The 18,636-nt window shown below is 36.5% G+C and overlaps 1 protein-coding gene across 1 annotated transcript in view; it reads right to left on the bottom strand.

Moving 5' to 3' along the window:
• The window catches only part of SMC6 (structural maintenance of chromosomes 6), a 68,167-nt gene that overhangs the window by 8,623 nt on the left and 40,908 nt on the right, over nt 1–18,636 (bottom strand). The window contains exons 16-23 of the mRNA XM_043469317.1: nt 17,523–17,637; nt 16,260–16,420; nt 13,082–13,217; nt 12,099–12,179; nt 10,836–11,006; nt 5,047–5,184; nt 3,894–4,039; nt 3,509–3,634 (exon numbers count right to left, since the gene is read on the bottom strand). Coding sequence (XP_043325252.1) covers nt 3,509–3,634; nt 3,894–4,039; nt 5,047–5,184; nt 10,836–11,006; nt 12,099–12,179; nt 13,082–13,217; nt 16,260–16,420; nt 17,523–17,637 — 1,074 coding nt within the window. The remainder of the gene's footprint in view (nt 1–3,508; nt 3,635–3,893; nt 4,040–5,046; nt 5,185–10,835; nt 11,007–12,098; nt 12,180–13,081; nt 13,218–16,259; nt 16,421–17,522; nt 17,638–18,636) is intronic.

Genomic DNA, 18,636 nt, shown 5'->3' with positions numbered 1-18,636 from the left:
TAGCCTGCCAGGCTCCTCTGTTCATGGGACTTCCCAGGCAAGAATACTGGAGTGGGTTGCCATTTCCTCCTCTGGGGGATCTTCCTAATCCAGGGATCGAACTCAAGTCTCCTGCACTGGCAGGTGGATTCTTTACGATGGAGCCACCAAGGAAGCCCCACCATCTATTACTGTTCTTGTTTATTTTGGTCCTCAAATTGTCCCACATTTTGCCAGTGGGAGCCTCTCTCAAGATGCCTATATCCTTTCATCATGACTCTACATTTTGGGGGAGCACTTCCTTACGTTTCTGGTATCTAGACCTTCCCTGCTCAGCTCCGTATTATTAACCACTTCTCCAAGGAGCCTTGATTCCTTTTGGTGGGGAGTGTTTTTCCTAAAGAACTTAAGGCTCCTTTCTTTAGAAGAACTGTATTTTATTCTTTTCCCTCCCAATTCCCTTCCTAAACTGCATTAAATTCCCACATTTGAAAATACTGATAGCTTCAGTCTTTCCTTTGTTGCCACAATAACTATTGCTAGCTGGTATTCAGAATTTTTTGTTAGCTTTCCTTCTGAAATACTGATATGCATTTTTCAATTGTGTCCACTCACAGGATGCCTAAAAGACTGTCCTCATAAAGTGACAAGGTTCTCCAGTGTAAAGAGATAAAACAATTTAAAAAATTTAACCATCTCTATTGTCCTCTCAAGATTAGGTAAACTATGTAAAGCTTGTCAGTGGTGAAGAAACATATTAAGATAATAAATTATAAGACCAATACTTTAACAGAAAACACTTTAAATACAAATTTTCTAGATAACAATAAGAAAACAAATCCTACTGTTTCTGGAAAAGATGTAGTGATGCCACAAATTACACATTAAGAGTAAAAGGCCATGATTAAAAGACTCCTGCTCCTTGGAAAAAAGGCCATGACCAACCTAGCATATCAAAAAGCAGAGATGTTACTTTGCCGACAAAAGTCCGTATAGTCAAAGCTATGGTTTTCCAGCAGTCATGGATGGATATGAGAGCTGGACCATGAAGGCTGAGTGCCAAAGAATTAATGCTTTTGAACTGTGGTGTTGGAGAAGACTCTTCAGAGTCCTGTGGACAGCAAGGAGATCAAACCAATCAATCCTAAAGGAAATCAGTCCTGAATATTCATTGGAAGCACTGATGCTGAAGTTGAAGTTCCAATACTTTGGGCACTTGATTCGAAGAGCCAATTCATTAGAAAAGACCAACCCTGATGCTGGGAACGATTGAAGGTGGGAGGAGAAGGGGACGACAGAGGATGAGATGGTTGGATGGCATCACCAACTCGATGGACATGAGTTTGAGCAAGCTCTGGGAGATGGTGACGGACAGTGAAGCCTGGTGTGCTGCAGTCCGTGGGGTTGCAAAGAGTTGGACATGAGAGCGGTTGAACAACAACAAGAGTAAAAGGGCAGTGAAAACCCACGGGGTGCCCAGAAGCCCTGTTAAGGAGTCTGGGGAGGCCCAGGCCCTCCGGTTCAACAAGCAGGGTGTGGGGAAGAGAGAACTGCACTGAGAGAGTTCTAGAGAACCACAGAGGGGCTGGGAGATCCTCAGGCTAAGCATCCTTCTTATCAGTGGCGGTGTGGGGATACTGCCTGAGGTTGGCAAAAGAAACACCCAAAAGAAGCAGAAACAACCCCTGAGGTCACCCAGAGTCAGGAATAGTTCACTTTCCCACAGGCACGAGTGGAGTAAACTCATAGTGCATCAACAAGGACTCAGAAGAACATGGCTTCACAGGTAAGAAAAAAAAATTGTCCTTGATCGAAGACTACTCTGGTCCTACTTAACAAAACTTAAAAGCTGCCTCAAAAGGATAAAATAGGAAACTCTTTAAATCAAATCCTAATAACATGCATATAAAACTGAAACACACATTTCAAAAACTAACCTATTGTTTAGTTAAGGAATATGGCCAAACACGCAAAGCCTATTTCTCATTATGGCTTTATTTGAATTTCCCCTCACTGCAGATGGTGACTGCAGCCATGAAATTAAAAGACGCTTACTCCTTGGAAGGAAAGTTATGACTAATCTAGACAGCATATTAAAAAGCAGAGACAGTACTTTGACAACAAAGGTCCATCTAGTCAAGACTATGGTTTTTCCAGTAGTCATATATGGATGTGAGAGTTGGACTATAAAGAAAGCTGAGAGCCAAAGAATTGATGCTTTTGAACTGTGGTGCTGGAGAAGATTCTTGAGATTCCCTTGGACTGTAATGAGATCCAACCAGTCCATCCTAAAGGAGATCAGTCCTGGGTATTCACTGGAAGGACTGATGTTGGAAGCTGAAACTCCAATACTTTGGCCAGCTGATGTGAAGAGCTGACTCATTTGAAAAGACCCTGATGCTGGGAAAGGCTGAGGGCAGGAGAAGGGGATGACAGAGGATGAGATGGCTGGATGGCATCACCGACTCAATGGACATGAGTTTGGGTAAACTCTGGGAGTTGGTGATGGGACAGGGAGGCCTGGCATGCTGCGGTTCATGGGGTCACAAAGAATCAGACACAACTGAGTGACTGAACTGAACTGATACTAGGGGAACTTAAAATTTACAAAAATTTAAAAAATTCTATAGTCTTAAGACTATTGCTCTTGGTATGGGGATGCATGCTCAGTTGCCTCCAACTCTTCACAACCCCGTGGACTGCAGCCCACCAGGATCCCAAGATCATGGAATTTTCCAGGCAAGAGTACACGAGTGGGTTGCTATTTCCTTCTCTAATAGTTCTTGGTATAAATAGAGTTAAGAAACATGCTACTGAGGGGATGCTATGGGGAAAATAGGTCAGGTGGAAAGACTAGGGCTGCCTAGGATTCAAATATATCAAGAGCCAAGTCTACCTATCAACTGTCCTCTAGTTTATTTCTGTTGTTTGTGATTTTAGCTGGGGTTAATTGATCCCTGACAATCTGCACATTTCTGGGTATACTAATGAGATTCAGTGTTGCTGACCCTGTACTCATTCATTCAAACAATATACATCATTTTTCTACTACATTTCAGGCACCACAGTAGGCACTGGGGATATATTTATGAACAAAACAGAGATTTTGTATCCAAGGAGCTATATGGTTCTAGGAGATCAGGGTAATCAACTGAGAACCTGCCTCAACAGGGCCCATAAAAAGCCCATAAAAAATTGTCTCTCATTAGAACATGCACTAAGACTGAAATAGTCTGTTTTGGAGCCAATAAGCTTCCAAATGGCCCATTTAAGCAGAGACTGAACAGCCAGCTATGAGTTACCCAGTAAGGTACCTCTAATGGAGTTTAAGTTAAAAAAGCTCATTTATAAAACTCCCTTCAAATCTAGAATGCTATGATTAAATTATAGGGTCCCAAGCACTACTACATCTTTTCTAATTGAATCATGAAAGTTTTTCTAATTTAATTTTATTGTTTATAGGGGAGAATTGAAAACAAAGAAAAAATAAAAATGCATAATATGTGGTAATATTTTTTAATGCACTTACCTTCTAAATTGTTGATATGTTTTATATCTATGGATCATTATTTCTTCCAGTAATTTAATAAACCTTTTTAAAGTTTTTACTTTGCTATCCAAATCAAGATAGCTTTCTCTTGCCTCTTGATACTGCCTATTTTATGAAAAAAAAAATTAAGCAAATAAATACCACTCAATGAAACATAAAATAAAATCTCAAATATATTTAATAAGTTCTATAATAATTCCAAAGAAAAAATTTATTTATTGTTAATATTACATGTATGAAAGGCTAGTTAAGCTGTAACCATATGCCATAGAAACACTTTACCCAAACTTAAGATTTTATATAACTTCTTTTGTTTTACTAACATATATGGATAATGTCATAAAGTAGAAAAGCAAGCACTTACTTCATTATTTCCTCTCGATCTCCATAACTAGCATGTTCTGCCTGTATCTTCTGTCTTAATCTATTAATTTCTTTGTCTAGAATTGAGGCAGATTTTTTTACTTCTATCCGCTCTGGACAGATTTGTCTTGCTTGTGACATTTTCTCCTAAAATAACAGACGTTTAACTTTAAAACGTCTCTGATACAACAATTCACTGTACTATTTGTACCAAAATATGCCAAGTAGAATTCTGAACTTACATTTAAGAAATGTATTTTAATTACACTTAATATCAATGTTATTTTTCTAAGCTTTATACTAAGAATACAGTTCAGAGTCATCATAAATTTTCAAAAGAAAATTGCATTAGTGTACACAACTTTAACGATTTAGAGGAGCTCCATAACCTCCTAGAAAAACAAATTTCAATTAGAAGTTATGAAGGTTTGGCACCCCAGATGCTGAGGTCAGACATAGCTTTCTGTGAGTTTTAGGGTGGATTCTAAATATCAAATAGTACTGAAAACATAAAGACCCTTCTGTTTGTAAAATATTAAAAACCCAAAGCACTTGCACACATAGTACTTCCATTCATGACATTCGTATATTATGTCTTAAACAAATAAGGCAATAGGTTTCAGAGTTGAAACCATTTTCCTAGGACATGTAAAAACAAAGCTGGAATCCATCTCTTTTAGGTTAAACTATGGTTGCCTTCAACTTACTTTCCTCTAAAAATAGGGCTTCCGCTCTCCACCGTCAACCAGGGTTATTAGTAAGGAGGAGCTGGACTGTAGCCCAACTCACTCCCAAGTTAACTCAGAGGCAGCGGAGTCTTTTTCTGAAATAAACCGGCTATGCACTTGCCAGGTTGGGCATTTAAGGAACTATTTCAGAGCAGGGAGTGCCACTTCCCAAATCACTTGGAGGCACGGTAAGGGGCTGTGGCAGTCCTGCCTAAAGTACTCTTCGTGTTGGTCTATGAAGTCGCCACACTTTGAGAGTCCCTAAGTCTTTCCCTCTGTTGATTCACTGAAACAGCTATTACTCCAAAGAAAACAGATATCCATCAGACAACTTGTCTCTGTTTGGAAATATGACATTAAGGAAAATGCATTTTAATAATCATGACCAAAGTTGTAAACAAAATGTTTTAAAAAATCATGGATAACCTCTAGCTCTTTTTCTTTCATATCTAGTTCTCGTTTCTTTTTATTTAAAGTATCCAAGTGTTCTTTCTGCTTGTCTTCATAATGCCGTTTCCCTCGTTTTTGGTTATCCACTTCAGAATCCGCAAGGTTTAATTCATCCTGTTTAAATAAGACCAAAATAATCTATAAGGAAAAGATTGTTTTAAAAAATTATCAGCCTAGGTATAAACTGACAAGTAATCAAGTGGACAGGATTATGCTGCTTGAAGAGGCCAGTGTTAAGAGTTCATATCCTTCTGTGAGTGTTGGAAAAATGCTTCACTCAACTATTCTTATTACTCAAAATATAGCTCTAACCACAATAAAGATGCCAATGCTGAAGACACATGAGAAAGGTTAAAAAAATTAATTCATGAAATGTAAATGGAAACAAAGCAGTATTTCTAAATGTTAAACGTATATGTGATTCTGTGATGTTCATGTATAATTAAGTTAATAGACTGAATGTCAAGGACACAGTTTGATTATTTTGCCTGATAATTTTATACATGAATGATGCCCAAAACACATTTTCTTCTGTTATTGGAATTTTCCATTGTTATGGGAATCTGTCTTCCATTAGAGTATATACAACATACAAATTTCTTTAAAGGAGGTAGAGGCAGGTGAAAAGATTTTATTAGCATTTACAGATGATATATGTGCAAAGCCATAAATTATGGCAGCTTTCTTAAATACTGATATACAGACTGCCTTCTTTATCATCAATTTTGATGTTTTAAAAAAACATAGATTTTCAAACTCCACCTCTGGAGATTTTATTTTAGTAGGCTGAGAATCCCTACACCTCGGTTTTTAAAACGGCTCTTGATTTAAGAATCACCAAATTAAATTTTGCCGAGTTTGTCTATTTTTTGAGCCTAGTCTAGTATTCTTGCCTAGAGAATTCCATGGACAGATGAGCCTGGTGGGCTACACTCCATGGGGTCACAAAGAGTCGTACACAACTGAACCACTAACACTGGACATATACACTATGATGATGATGTTTACCTTCAGGAATCAGACAGAAAAAGAAATAAACACAAACCAAAACAACAGCATCAAGGAAGACAGAAGATTTACAGATATCCTGAAAAGAAAAAGAACACGTGATATATCTAAAAATTCCAAGTTATTTACACCTCATATAGAAAAGTAGATATAGGCTACTTCCTGACCTAAGAATGCAATTTTCTGCAAGGTATTCATTCACACTGCTAAAAATAACTACCACCCAAGGTAGACAATAATATACAGTTTTTATAACACTGGTCTATTAAAAATAAAAAATTACATGGAGGATAGAGATAAGCTGCTCCTTTCCTTTGAAGAAAATAAAAGAAAATGGGTATAATTTTCATAGTAGAAGATATTGCAGTTGGGAATTGGAACGGCTTACAAAACAGAGTTGTTGCCAACACTAAATTTTCTAATCATTTTTGGTAGAAACTTTCAAAATATGTCCATGTTTGCTTCAGGGGATCAAATCAGCTTTACGGAGCCAAAGCGGTCAGTTATATCAGGATGGATCTGTGCTGGTTAATTTTTTCTGAGCAACTTTAGAAAGGGAAAAACTTGACTTATAAAACAGAATGAAAAGAACTTAAGGTTCTTTCTCTTACTGGGGCTTTTGATTTGTCTTCAAATATTTAATAAAATTATATCCTAGGTACCAACAAATTTAACAACTTTAAAAAGGAACCAAGAGAGTATTTCCTTTCATTTCATTTTGGTGATGGTGAAACAGAGACCTAAAGATATTAAATTCACTTAAGTGACACTCACCTTGTTTTGGGGTGAGGGCTAGGATGGGTTAGATCTAGAACTAAATTCTGATGTAGCCCTACGTCTGTAGAGCTTCTAACCTTTAAGAAAGTTCAGCCTTTGAAAAAAAAGAAAAATAGGCTGAGATGCTAGAAGGGACAGAATCATTGAAAAATTTTATTCTCCTTGATGTCTAAATAACAAATTTTAGTTAGCTGACATTGGATAAATTACTATAGTATGTATTATAACCACTTGCTTCCTATAATTACATCAATTATGAGGTTTTAGAAAGCTATCAATCATTAGATCTTGGAATTTTCAAAAGCATAGTCAGTCTCAATAGAAATAAATACTCATTATCTCTATCAGAAACTGAGAAGCCCACCTACTCTAATAATGCAGACCATGATTCTTAATGTAGATCATGCTCCCTATACAAAAAATTTAATATGTAACTAAAGCATTAAGCTTGCAGTATAAATCAAAATAAACTGTTCAAAGTGAGAAAAATATTCCCTATGCCAGGATTTCAATGACTACATATTTGAACAGCATCTTCCACCCTCTTGCCACTCCTCTGACACAAAATGAACAAATGTCCTAACAGAAAACAGATTATCTAGAAGCTGCTAATACATTATGACAGCTTATGAGGAATTAAATTCCTTTGTTAGTCAACTCTTCTTGGTCCTGTTATTGATGGCTAGTGGGATGTGACACTGTAAAGAAAAACCCTCTTGACTACTGGACTCTTGACTACTGTGTGCAGGTTACTGAAGGGTTCACTTATTGGCAACCAAGGCAAAGAGCTAAGATCAAGAATTCTTACTGCTTTCTGCATGTATATTCTGCTACTGAACTTATCTGTGGACTTCCAATTCTAGGAGTTGCTTTAGCTTACAGGTCCCTAAAAGAACAGAACACAGCTTAAGTTATCTGGGATAATTCAGGGCTTCCCAGGTGGTGCAGTGCTAAAGAATCTGCCTGCCAGTGTAGGAGACGTGGGTTTGATCCCTGGGTGGGGATGATCCCCTGGAGGAGGAAATGGCAACCCACTCCAGTAATCTTGCCTGGAAAATTCTATGGATAGAGGAGCCTGGCAGGCTACAGTCCATGGGATAATTCAGGTGCTAATTATTTCTTTTTCTATATTATTTTAGCATAAATTATCATTTCGATTTTAAGTTGTCCTGCTCAGTCCTTCACCATTTAAAATTTTCTTTGAAATCATCTTTGTTTTAACTTCACTTCTCTAATCCCTGAGTTTTGAAATCAGTCTCTCCCATTCTTGACAATTTTCATACTTATTTTATTTTCTCTTATTCTATTTTCTTTTAAAAATTAATTTTGTATTCTTTATTTATCTTGGATTTTTTGTCTTTTTAATTCTAATTTCCTGTAGTAACTACTTGCTATTTGTCTTTTTCAATAGTATCCTTAATATGTTTTCCTTCCACACATTAAGATTTTTTAAAATTCTTAGCTCAAATAGAAAAAAACAAAACCAACATGCATTACCAAGGCAGCCAGAAATCACAGCTCTATGGAAAGCAACAATATAGAGGTCACCACAAACAGGGAAAAGTTGTTTCTATTCAGCTTCTCCTCTAACTCTCTTTAATAAATTACACTTTCTAAAACTGTCAGTGGAGACACTTACAGTAAAGCACATATGCGTGCAAGTTCTTTTAAACTTTTAAAATATTTAAACATATTTTGAGTCAAAGAAGATAATTTTCCTGCAAAAAAGAGGTTATATCATCAACATACCTCTTCCCTCTTAAGACATACTACTGATTCTTTTGTGTCTTATAAATAAAATCTAAAGTTTTGAGAATAATTGAGCTGTTCAATTAGAATGATAATAAGCTGCTGATAATAAACTTTATTTCCCTAATTTGGTTTCAAAAAGCATGTGTCTTCAAACAAAAAAAGCCAACTGAATTCTGGCTGGAACATAATGCAGATATGTTAGTAAGTAGGAAGTGGATAGCACTTTTTTTCAAGCTGACTTTTACATGAACTAATACTAGAGTTCAAAGATTAAACTCCTTGGCAATGATCAAATTGCCAACATCCACTGGATTATCGAAAAAGCAAGAGAGTTCCACAAAAACATCTATTTCTGCTTTATTGACTATGCCAAAGCCTTTGACTGTGTGGATCACAACAAACTGTGGAAAATTCTTAAAGAGATGGGAATACCAGACCATCTGACCTGCCTCCTGAGAAATCTGTATGCAGGTCAAGAAACAACAGTTATAACTGGACATGGAATAACAGACTGGTTCCAAATCGGGAAAGGAGTATGTCAAGGCTGTATATTGACACCCTGCTTATTTAACTTATATGCAGAGTACATCATGAGAAATGCTGGGCTGGATGAAGCACAAGCTGGAATCAAGACTGCCGGGAGAAACAGCAATAACCTCAGGTATGCAGATGATACCAATCTTATGGCAGAAAGTAAAGAAACTAAAGAGCCTCTTGATGAAAGTGAAAGAGGAAAGGGAAAAGTTGGCTTAAAACCCAACATTTAGAAAACTAAGATCATGGCATCCAGTCCCATCACGTCATGGAAAATAGATGGGGAAACAATGGAAACAGTGACAGATTTTATTTTTGGGGGCTCCAAAATCACTGCAGATGGTGACTGCAGCCATGAAATTAAAAGACGCTTACTCCTTGGAAGAAAAGTTATGACCAACCTAGATAGCATATTAAAAAGCAGAGACATTACTTTACCAACAAAGGTCCATCTAGTCAAAGCTATGGCTTTTCCAGTAGTCATGTATGGATGTGAGAGTTGGACTATAAAAAAAGATGAGTGCCGAAGAACTGATGCTTTTGAACTGTGTGGTGTTGGAGAAGACTTGAGTCTCTTGGACAGCAAGGAGATCCAACCAGTCCACCCTAAAGGAAATCAGTCCTGAATATTCATTGGAAGGACTGATGCTGAAGCTGATATTTTCCAATACTTTGGCCACCTGATGCGAAGAACTCATTCATTGGAAAAGACCCAGATTCTGAGAAAGACTGAAGGCAGGAGGAGAAGGGGACAACAGAGGATGAGATGGTTGGATGGCATCACTGACTCGATGGACATGAGTTTGAGTAAGCTCTGGGAGTTGGTGATGGACAGGGAAGCCTGGTATGCAGCAGTCTGTGGGGTCACAAAGAGTCGGACACAACTGAGCAACTGAACTGGACTGAACCCTAGAGTTATTGACAAGAGGTAGGACAAGAGAACAGATAAGCACAGAGACAGAATAGACAGATAAATATCCCTGTCTCTGATTCTAAAAGATGAAAATATCCCACAAAATATAACCTTCTTGGGGAGGGAGAATAATTTGGCAATTTATTTTCTGTAAAGGTGTGAAAATCAAAGTGAAGTCGCTCAGCCATGTCTGACTCTTTGCGACCTGGTGGACTGTAGCCTACCAGGCTCCTCTGTCCATGGGATTCTCCAGGCAAGAATACTGGAGTGGGTTGCCATTTCCTTCTGATTGATCAAATGATGAAAAGTTGCTGTACATCCCAGTTTTATACAGCTTTATTTACATTTAGTCATAAATTCTGTTAGAATATTATCTAGCAGGTGTGAAAGTGAAAGTCGCTCATTTGTGTCTGACTCTTTCCCACCCCCTGCAACTCCACAGACTATACAATCAATGGAATTCTCCAGGCCAGATTACTGGAGTGGGTAGCCTTTCCCTTCTCCAGGGGATTTTCCCAATCTAGGGATTGAACCCAGGTCTCCCACATTGCCAGCAGATTCTTTACCAGCTGAGCCACCAGGGAAGCCCAAGAATACTGGAGTGGGTAGCCTCTCCCTTCTCCAGTGGATCTTCTCAACCCAGGAATTGAACTGGGGTTTCCTGCATTGCTGGCAGATTCTTTACCAGCGAGTTACCAGGAAAGACCTTCTAGCAGGTATACTGCAGATATCTATATATATATATATATACACACACACACATTAGAATAACAATATATACCTTAAGTGGATCTGCTAGCTCTGAGAGCTGATTAATTTTCTGTTTAATTGCATCATATTTGTTTTCTGCTTCTATTTTCAGGCTTTTAAGATGTTCCATATTTTCTTTTTGTTGTTCCATATTTTTCTCAACCATTTTCATCTTGATTTTATTTTCTTGAGCTTCATCTTCCTGGCAACATTTACAGAGCATATAGAATTAATTCAAATACTTAAGTTATCCAAGAGGAAAACAATACAATTCTGGAAAAGGAGAAACTATAGGCTACAAGAAAACCAGATTAAAGACAAATACAAAGAACATTATGATATTTTCATACTCTTACTGGTAAATTAGAAAGTAGGAGAATATAGGTTAAAAATTAGAAAAGGATTACATTTAGAAGACAAACTATTTTATTGTGCTTGAGGTCATAATCAAAGGGGATAACTTTTACTCTATTACTCACTTTTTCTTTCAAAATATAGTATATATAAATATATACCTTGTGCCAGGCAATGTATCAGATGCTGACTGAACAAAAATAAATAATACATACACCTTTAAGAAATTGAGTCTATCAACAATAGGAATGAAAGCAGAAAAACATTAAGGGGAAAACCAAATTACTAATACAAACTGGAGACAAATTCTTATTGTAGTAAAGCTCCATCAGTGCAGTGACTTGATCTATTTTGTTTACTGTTGTGTCCCTCAGCATTTAACACGATGCCTGGTACAGAGTAAATACTGATTTACTCTGAATGAATCAGGTAAATACTGATTCATTTTAACAAGACTCTGCTATATATTTAATTCACTGCTTATCATAACTTGGGGAATTAAGCTGAATGTCATAAAAAGATGCCTAAGAGAACTAATATGTGGTAAATAAAAACCATTAAACTTGGAAAAAGGAAAACAGTTCAAAGAGACCAACTGCAACTGACTAAATGATATCACTAATACTGGTACTGATTAATTATGAAAAATACTATGCTAGGTAGTTCGAACAGTTACTGTTCAGATAAACAAGCTCTGACAAAGTTTTATTACATGTAGAAGACAAAACCAATTACAATACATGGAAGTTATATGCACAAAATATTAAGGAACTTAAATGGCCATACACCAGGAAGTTTCTAACTTATTTGTAAATGGAGTTAGCAATTATAAAAAGTAGCCTCAAAAAGGTTATTTTTAAAAATCTGAGACTAGATTCTCTTAACCTAAGTGATAGTTTTGTCTTTTACATTATATTTAAGTTGAGGAAAAGAATCTTACCAAGGTTGCAATATCTACAGACTGGTGTTCTTCTATATTCTCAAGTTCCCGAATTTCAGAAATACTTTTCCTTATTTTCATCTTTTGAAAAAAAAAGGTATTTAGATTTTAGTAACATAAAAATAAAAGAAAAATTGAAACAAAAACCCTGGAAAGGATGTATTAATCAACAAAATTCTACTTTGGTTTATATTACAGAAGGATTCCACAGTTAAAGACACATTCGTTTTAAAAGAACCAAAGAAAATTATATATAAAGTCTGTATCGATCACCATTATTGCTAATCAACTCTCATACAAAGCAGATAGAAGTATTCCATTTTAGCATTTAAAATGAAGACAGTATGACAGTGTTGAGTCCACAGAGACACTGTTTTCTTTAAACATCCAGTCTAAAGTGCTAGAAAGATTATTCCAATTGTTCTTAAAATCCAATCCCAGTATCTCCTGGGAGTCTAAGAGACTCATTCAGAGGGTCCATTAGGTAAAAACTATTTTCATAAAAACATTAAGTCATTATTTTTTTTAGATCACTTTCACTATCGATTTCTTGTAAGTGTACAGGAGGTTTATAACTATAATGTGCAATACTACAACAGACTGATTATAGAAGCTGATATGATAGTTTAGGTGAATTTTATTATGCCAAATATCAGAGATTTAGAAAAATATCAAAAATGTCAATCTTTTTACTAAATCTCTCTGGCTTTGGAAACTAGCTATTTGTCATAAAAATGTTATTTATGTTAATACATAATATATTTATTATTTTTAAATTAGTTATTAAATATTCTTAAATTTTGCTTTAATTTTTAATAATAGGAATACTGATAATACGTACACAGATGAGGGCTCTTTTAAGACTATAAAGGGGCTTGAGGCCAAAAAATCTGAGAACTACTCACCTAACTAAATCCATGGTTAAGACCTTAAAAATAACTTGCAAATGATTAAGCTGAGAAAACAAAATGATGTTTTCTTACCTTTAACTCTTTATAATGCAGTTGGTACCTTCTGAGAAGTTCTTCATTGCCTTTAATATCCTTTTCAAGGGTAGAGAGATGTTGCTGAAGACTTAATATCTGGGCTTTCTTATTTTCAACTTCATTCTCCAAGTCACTTAATATAAAAGAGTGGGTAAAAAAATACTTTAAATCTACTTCTGAATATTACAAATATTTAGATCTTTACAAAGAAAGCCTTACTTGTAACAGAGTTTTGCTAAACCTCATGCAGTTAAACGAGTTTTCTATTCCTAACAAGTAATTCACAACATGGAAACATGGAGATTTCAAAAAACATCTTTTAAACTGGAATTAAATTTTACTTATTTCATTAAGAAGTACTTATGATCCACCTGTGACAGACACTGTGCACAGTGATAGCAGAGGTATAAAAAGAATTAAGGCATGAAGAAGTTAAACAACAAGCCCAAACGTCAGGACATAAACGATAACACTGAAATGTGAACGGGACACTGCACCGCATGCCCACAGCACTGTGAGAACATAAGAGCAAGTCTGGGGCAAGAGACAACTGATGCGTGTCCTCTGAAGTTTTCACTAGCTGCAGCAACTGGAGGAGAAGATGGAAAGAAATACACGAAGTGAGAAACAGATTCCCACATTTGTGGTGGTAAATAAACACAATGAATGTGTGGGGAGAGAAAGGGGAAGAGACGAGCACAACGAAAAGAGGTAGAGGATAAGGTCAGCAGATACTAAAGCCAGAAGGGTCTCCACACCAGCAGAGGAACCTGCCTTCAGAAGTGATCTTTTTTCCTGCCTCACTGACCCAAGTACCTGTCGTCCAAAACCGTGTGCCTGGTGGAAGAGAATCACCTGTGCAGTTAGGAAGAGCTTTTCTCTGATAAAGAGTGTATGCCAGATTTAACTAAGAGCATCTTTTCCCACAGTTTAACATCTCTGAATTCTAAAATCATCTTCCATTCCATGGTTCAACTAGCAATATTTTTCTTTTATACTCGTATATAAAATAACAGGGCATTTAAAATCTGATGTACTATTATTATAGCCATGCAACCTTGTAGAACTTTCAAAATTAAAAAAACAATCAGTAAATGTTGAATGAATGATAAACAAATGAGAAAATGAGAGAAAGAGGAGAGTACTTGTATATTTCTGGTAAAAACAGGGCCAGACACAAAATCTCTTTCAGGGCAATCTTTCATCAATGGGAATCTGCCAGTGCTGAGTTGATGCGGGCACAGAGAAGCACTCTTCATATAGTCACAGTATGAGAGGGCATTAAGGAAATCAATCATTCTGTAGTCATTTGGCAACTGCTATTAAGTGATCAATTTATGCAAATCAAAGAAATTCTAAATATTAAATTATTTCTTTTAACAAATGTTAAGGCTCACTTAACATTATTAAGTACTAAAAATAATAGTATTTAATGCTATTAAGTATTTAAAACTGGGCCATAAATTGTATGTTAATAAAACAATGACAATGACTATTAAATTATTTTAAAATCCACATATCCTTTGACTCAGCATTTTCACTATTTAGAATTTGAGCTATGCACATACTTTCAAAAGTATGCCAAGACACACATGTGCGTTCTCACTGCAGCGCTGCTATAGTAAGAGAAAACTGCAGACAGTGTCTCTGTCCATCAACAGGAACTGGTCAAGCATATATCACAGGGCAGCTTTACACGTGCTGATACGGAACAATCTCCAAGATATAATTGTTGTTGTTTAGTCACTAAGTCACGTCTGACTCTTTTGCGACCCCATGGACTATAGAGCGCCAGGCTCCTCTGTCAATGGGATTTCCCAGGAAAGAATACTGGAGTGGGTTGCCATTTCTGACTCCAGGGGATCTTCCCAACCTAGGGATTGAACCCCTGTCTCCTGCACTGCAGGCAGATTCTTTACCACTGAGCCACCAGGGAAGCCCTGCCCAAGATATAATATTGAGAGACAAAAAGCAAGACATAGAAACCACATGCGTACTTATACACAGCACAAATGGATGAACTTTGAAACATTATGCTAAGTGGAAGAAGCTGGACACAAATGGATGCATTTTATATGACTGCATTTATATGAAGTATCCAGAGTAAACTAATCCATAAAGACAAATCCAAAAAGAGTAGTGGTTGCCAGAGGCTGAGGGTGGGGAGGAACGTGGGAACAACTGCTCACGGCAGAAGTCTTCCTTCTGGTGTGACAAAAATGCTTGGGAATGAGACAAAAGTTACGGCTGCACAAAAATCTCTCAATTGTACCCTTGAATTATATCTCAATTTCAAACCGCTCTGGAAATAAATATAAGAAAGTACAAGTATATAAACCGTTCTGGAAACATATGTAAGAAACTGTTACCTTACTTTTGAAAGAGAGATGGGGGCAAAGAGCTTCACTTTTCAATGCATACATTTCTGGACTGTTTGAATTTTCTCACCATGTGCATATGTTACTTTTAATTATTTTTAAAATGTCAATAGGGACTGTCGGGAAATCAGATTATGAGTTACTTTTGTTTTTCTTTATATTTTTATATTTATATATATATTTATTATTAATTTATATTTATTTTTCTTTATATTTTTATATAATATTTTATATTATACTTTTGCTTTACTTTATATTTTTCTGTATTTAAAAAACACCAGTGAATTTTTTTTAAACGTCGAAATATCAGACAACTACTATACTTGTTCAGGTCAAAGTATCATAACAACATTGTATTTTCAATTTTAGTATATGTGCTGCCAAAGCGAGCACATGACATTGTATTTTCAATCAATAAAGTTCATTAATGTGAGAAACAGTTTAAAGAAATAAAAAAACAACAAAGTTCAGAGGCTTCCCTGATGGCTCAATGGTTGAGTCCACCTGCCAATGCTGGAGACATGGGTTTGATCCCTGATCTGGGAAGATCCCGCCTTCTGTGGAGCAACTAGGCCCGTGGACCACAGCTACTGAAGCCCATGCGCCCTAGAGCCGTGCTCTGCAACAAGAGAAGCCACTGCAATGAGAAGCCCACACACCCTCCGCTAGAAAGTAGCTCTCTCTTGCCACAACTACAGAAAGCTTATGTGTAGCAAAGAAGACCCAGCACAGCCAAAAATGAATAAATCAAAAAGAAAGGGTGGGAATAATACAATAAAGCTACATTGCATACCAACCTTATTTCAGAATCCACATCTCTGCTTAGAAACTTAGGTCTTGTATATTCAGATGAATAATAACGCCCTGCAAAAACTTGATCACCATCAGCAGTAAAAGCTTCTCTACAATTCCTGGGTGGTTTTTGGGATTGCATCACTGCACGAGCCACAGAATTATTCTAAGAAAAAAAGAGGGAAAATACATTTTTAAAATATGCCACAGCATTTCCACTATATATAATTTCAAAATGTTACCTATCACTAGTTTAAGATTCAAGTATTTTTGTTTAAACATTCAAATGAAATAATTCCATGAAGATAAATAGAATTTAAAAAATAGCTTTCAAGATTCAAAGAATTAAACTAAGTCTTAAAAACATAGGAAACAATGTTCTATGACAAACTGACATATTTTATTTTTAAATTCTAATACTGCTATCCATTAAAATAAAAAATCTTAAGTACCTTTTCACATATTTACCTTAGAAATCTTATTTTTCATAGAAAAATGAAATCTTACTTTTTTCTAAATGTCTTTTACACCCTAGAAAGATGAGCAAAGAGCAAATTCCAAGAAAAGATTAGTACACTGAATTATGTAGGGAAAACCTGGAATCTTTAATATTTTACTTCCTAGAGGAAGTAAGGTGGATTAGGTTTATTGCAGCCATGAAATTAAAAGACGCTTATTCCTTGGAAGGAAAGTTATGACCAACCTAGACAGCATATTAAAAAGCAGAGACATTACTTAGTCATCAAGGTCCGTCTGGTCAAGGCTATGGTTTTTCCAGTGGTCATGTATGGATGTGAGAGTTGGACTATGAAGAAAGCTGAGCACTAAAGAATTTGAACTGTGGTGTTGGAGAAGATTCTTGAGAGTCCCTTGGACTGCAAGGAGATCCAACCAGTCCATCCTAAAGGAGATCAGTCCTGGGTGTTCATTGGAAGGACTGATGCTGAAAGTGAAACTCCAATACTTTGGCCAGCTGATGCGAAGAGCTGACTCATTTGAAAAGACCCTGACCCTGGGAAAGATTGAGGGCACAAGGAGAAGGGGATGACAGAGGATGACATGGTTGGATGGCATCACCGACTCAATGGACATGGGTTTGGGTGGACTCTGGGAGTTGGTGATGGACAGGGAGGCCTGGTGTGCTGACGTTCATGGGGTCACAGAAAGTCAGATATGACTGAGTGACTGAACTGAATTGAACTGATATAACCAATTTAAGTTTAGGAAATTTAAAAATAATATAAAACACAGGAAGCATCTGGACTTACTTTGATTAGCAGCACTGTCTCTATGCTTCTCATGTCAATCAGGCTATTTGCAACAACTGCATTATCTATTTCTAATGCTGTCAGAACTGTTGGGAACTCTGGATGATATGCAGCTCTAGGAGACAAAAATATATAAGGAATAACTTACCCAACTTTAATATTATATATATTATATATTTTAAATAGGTTGAGGAGATGATGGGTAATAACAAGACATGGAAGACATTTGCAAACATCTGTAATAGGCTTAATTTTATCTTATTAGCAAACATTTATATAATACTAGGCAATGTTCTAAGTATATTCTAAGTACAGCTGATCCTTGAACAACACAGGTTTGAACTGCACGTGCCCACTTATACGTGGATTCTTTTTCAATGAACACAGTAGGTCCTGCAGTATCCATGTTTGTCTGAATCAGGAACTGTGGCTACAGAGGGCCGACTATGGGACATGAGCATCTGCAGATTCTGGTACCAACAGAGGGCCCTGGAATCAATGCCCCGTGGATACCAAAGGAAGACTGACCGTGCTGGCTTATTTAATTCTCAGAACAACTATATGAGATAGGTAATATTATTCTACTTTTTTTCAAGTGAGGAAGATTCAAAGAGTTTAGCAAGTTCCCTGATGTCCTAAAGCTAACTTAGAAGTCAGGCTAGGATTTAAACCAGGCAGCTCAACTCTAGAACCCAGATTCTTAATCATTATATTCTATTGCCCACTGTAACTAATTATTACAATTTCCTTAAGTCCTACACTGCTACCACACAAACATAAAAGTCAATTAATTAAAAGACATGGGGAAATGGCAATGGCATTCATAATGCTTAGCTATAGAATTCCAAAACGAAATATCTTTGTGTGTGTGTGTGTGTGTGTATGTATGTTTTCCACTTAGTTATTAATTCAAGATGTACTTTCTGAGCACCTACTATGTGCCAAATGCTGTTCAAAGGATGAGGAGATAGGAACAAAACAGACTATATCCTTCTCCCCATAAATCTTACAGTCTATTGAAGGGAGAGAGAAAAGCGAGAAAAAGTCCTTTTTCACACAGAAAAGGTCAGGAAAAGCCTTATTAGGACAACAATGAGGAGACACCTAAGGGGAT

The sequence above is a fragment of the Cervus canadensis genome, chromosome 5 (genome assembly GCF_019320065.1).
Source record: "Cervus canadensis isolate Bull #8, Minnesota chromosome 5, ASM1932006v1, whole genome shotgun sequence".
NCBI lineage: Eukaryota > Metazoa > Chordata > Mammalia > Artiodactyla > Cervidae > Cervus > Cervus canadensis.
This window is presented reverse-complemented; position numbering and strand designations above follow the sequence as displayed.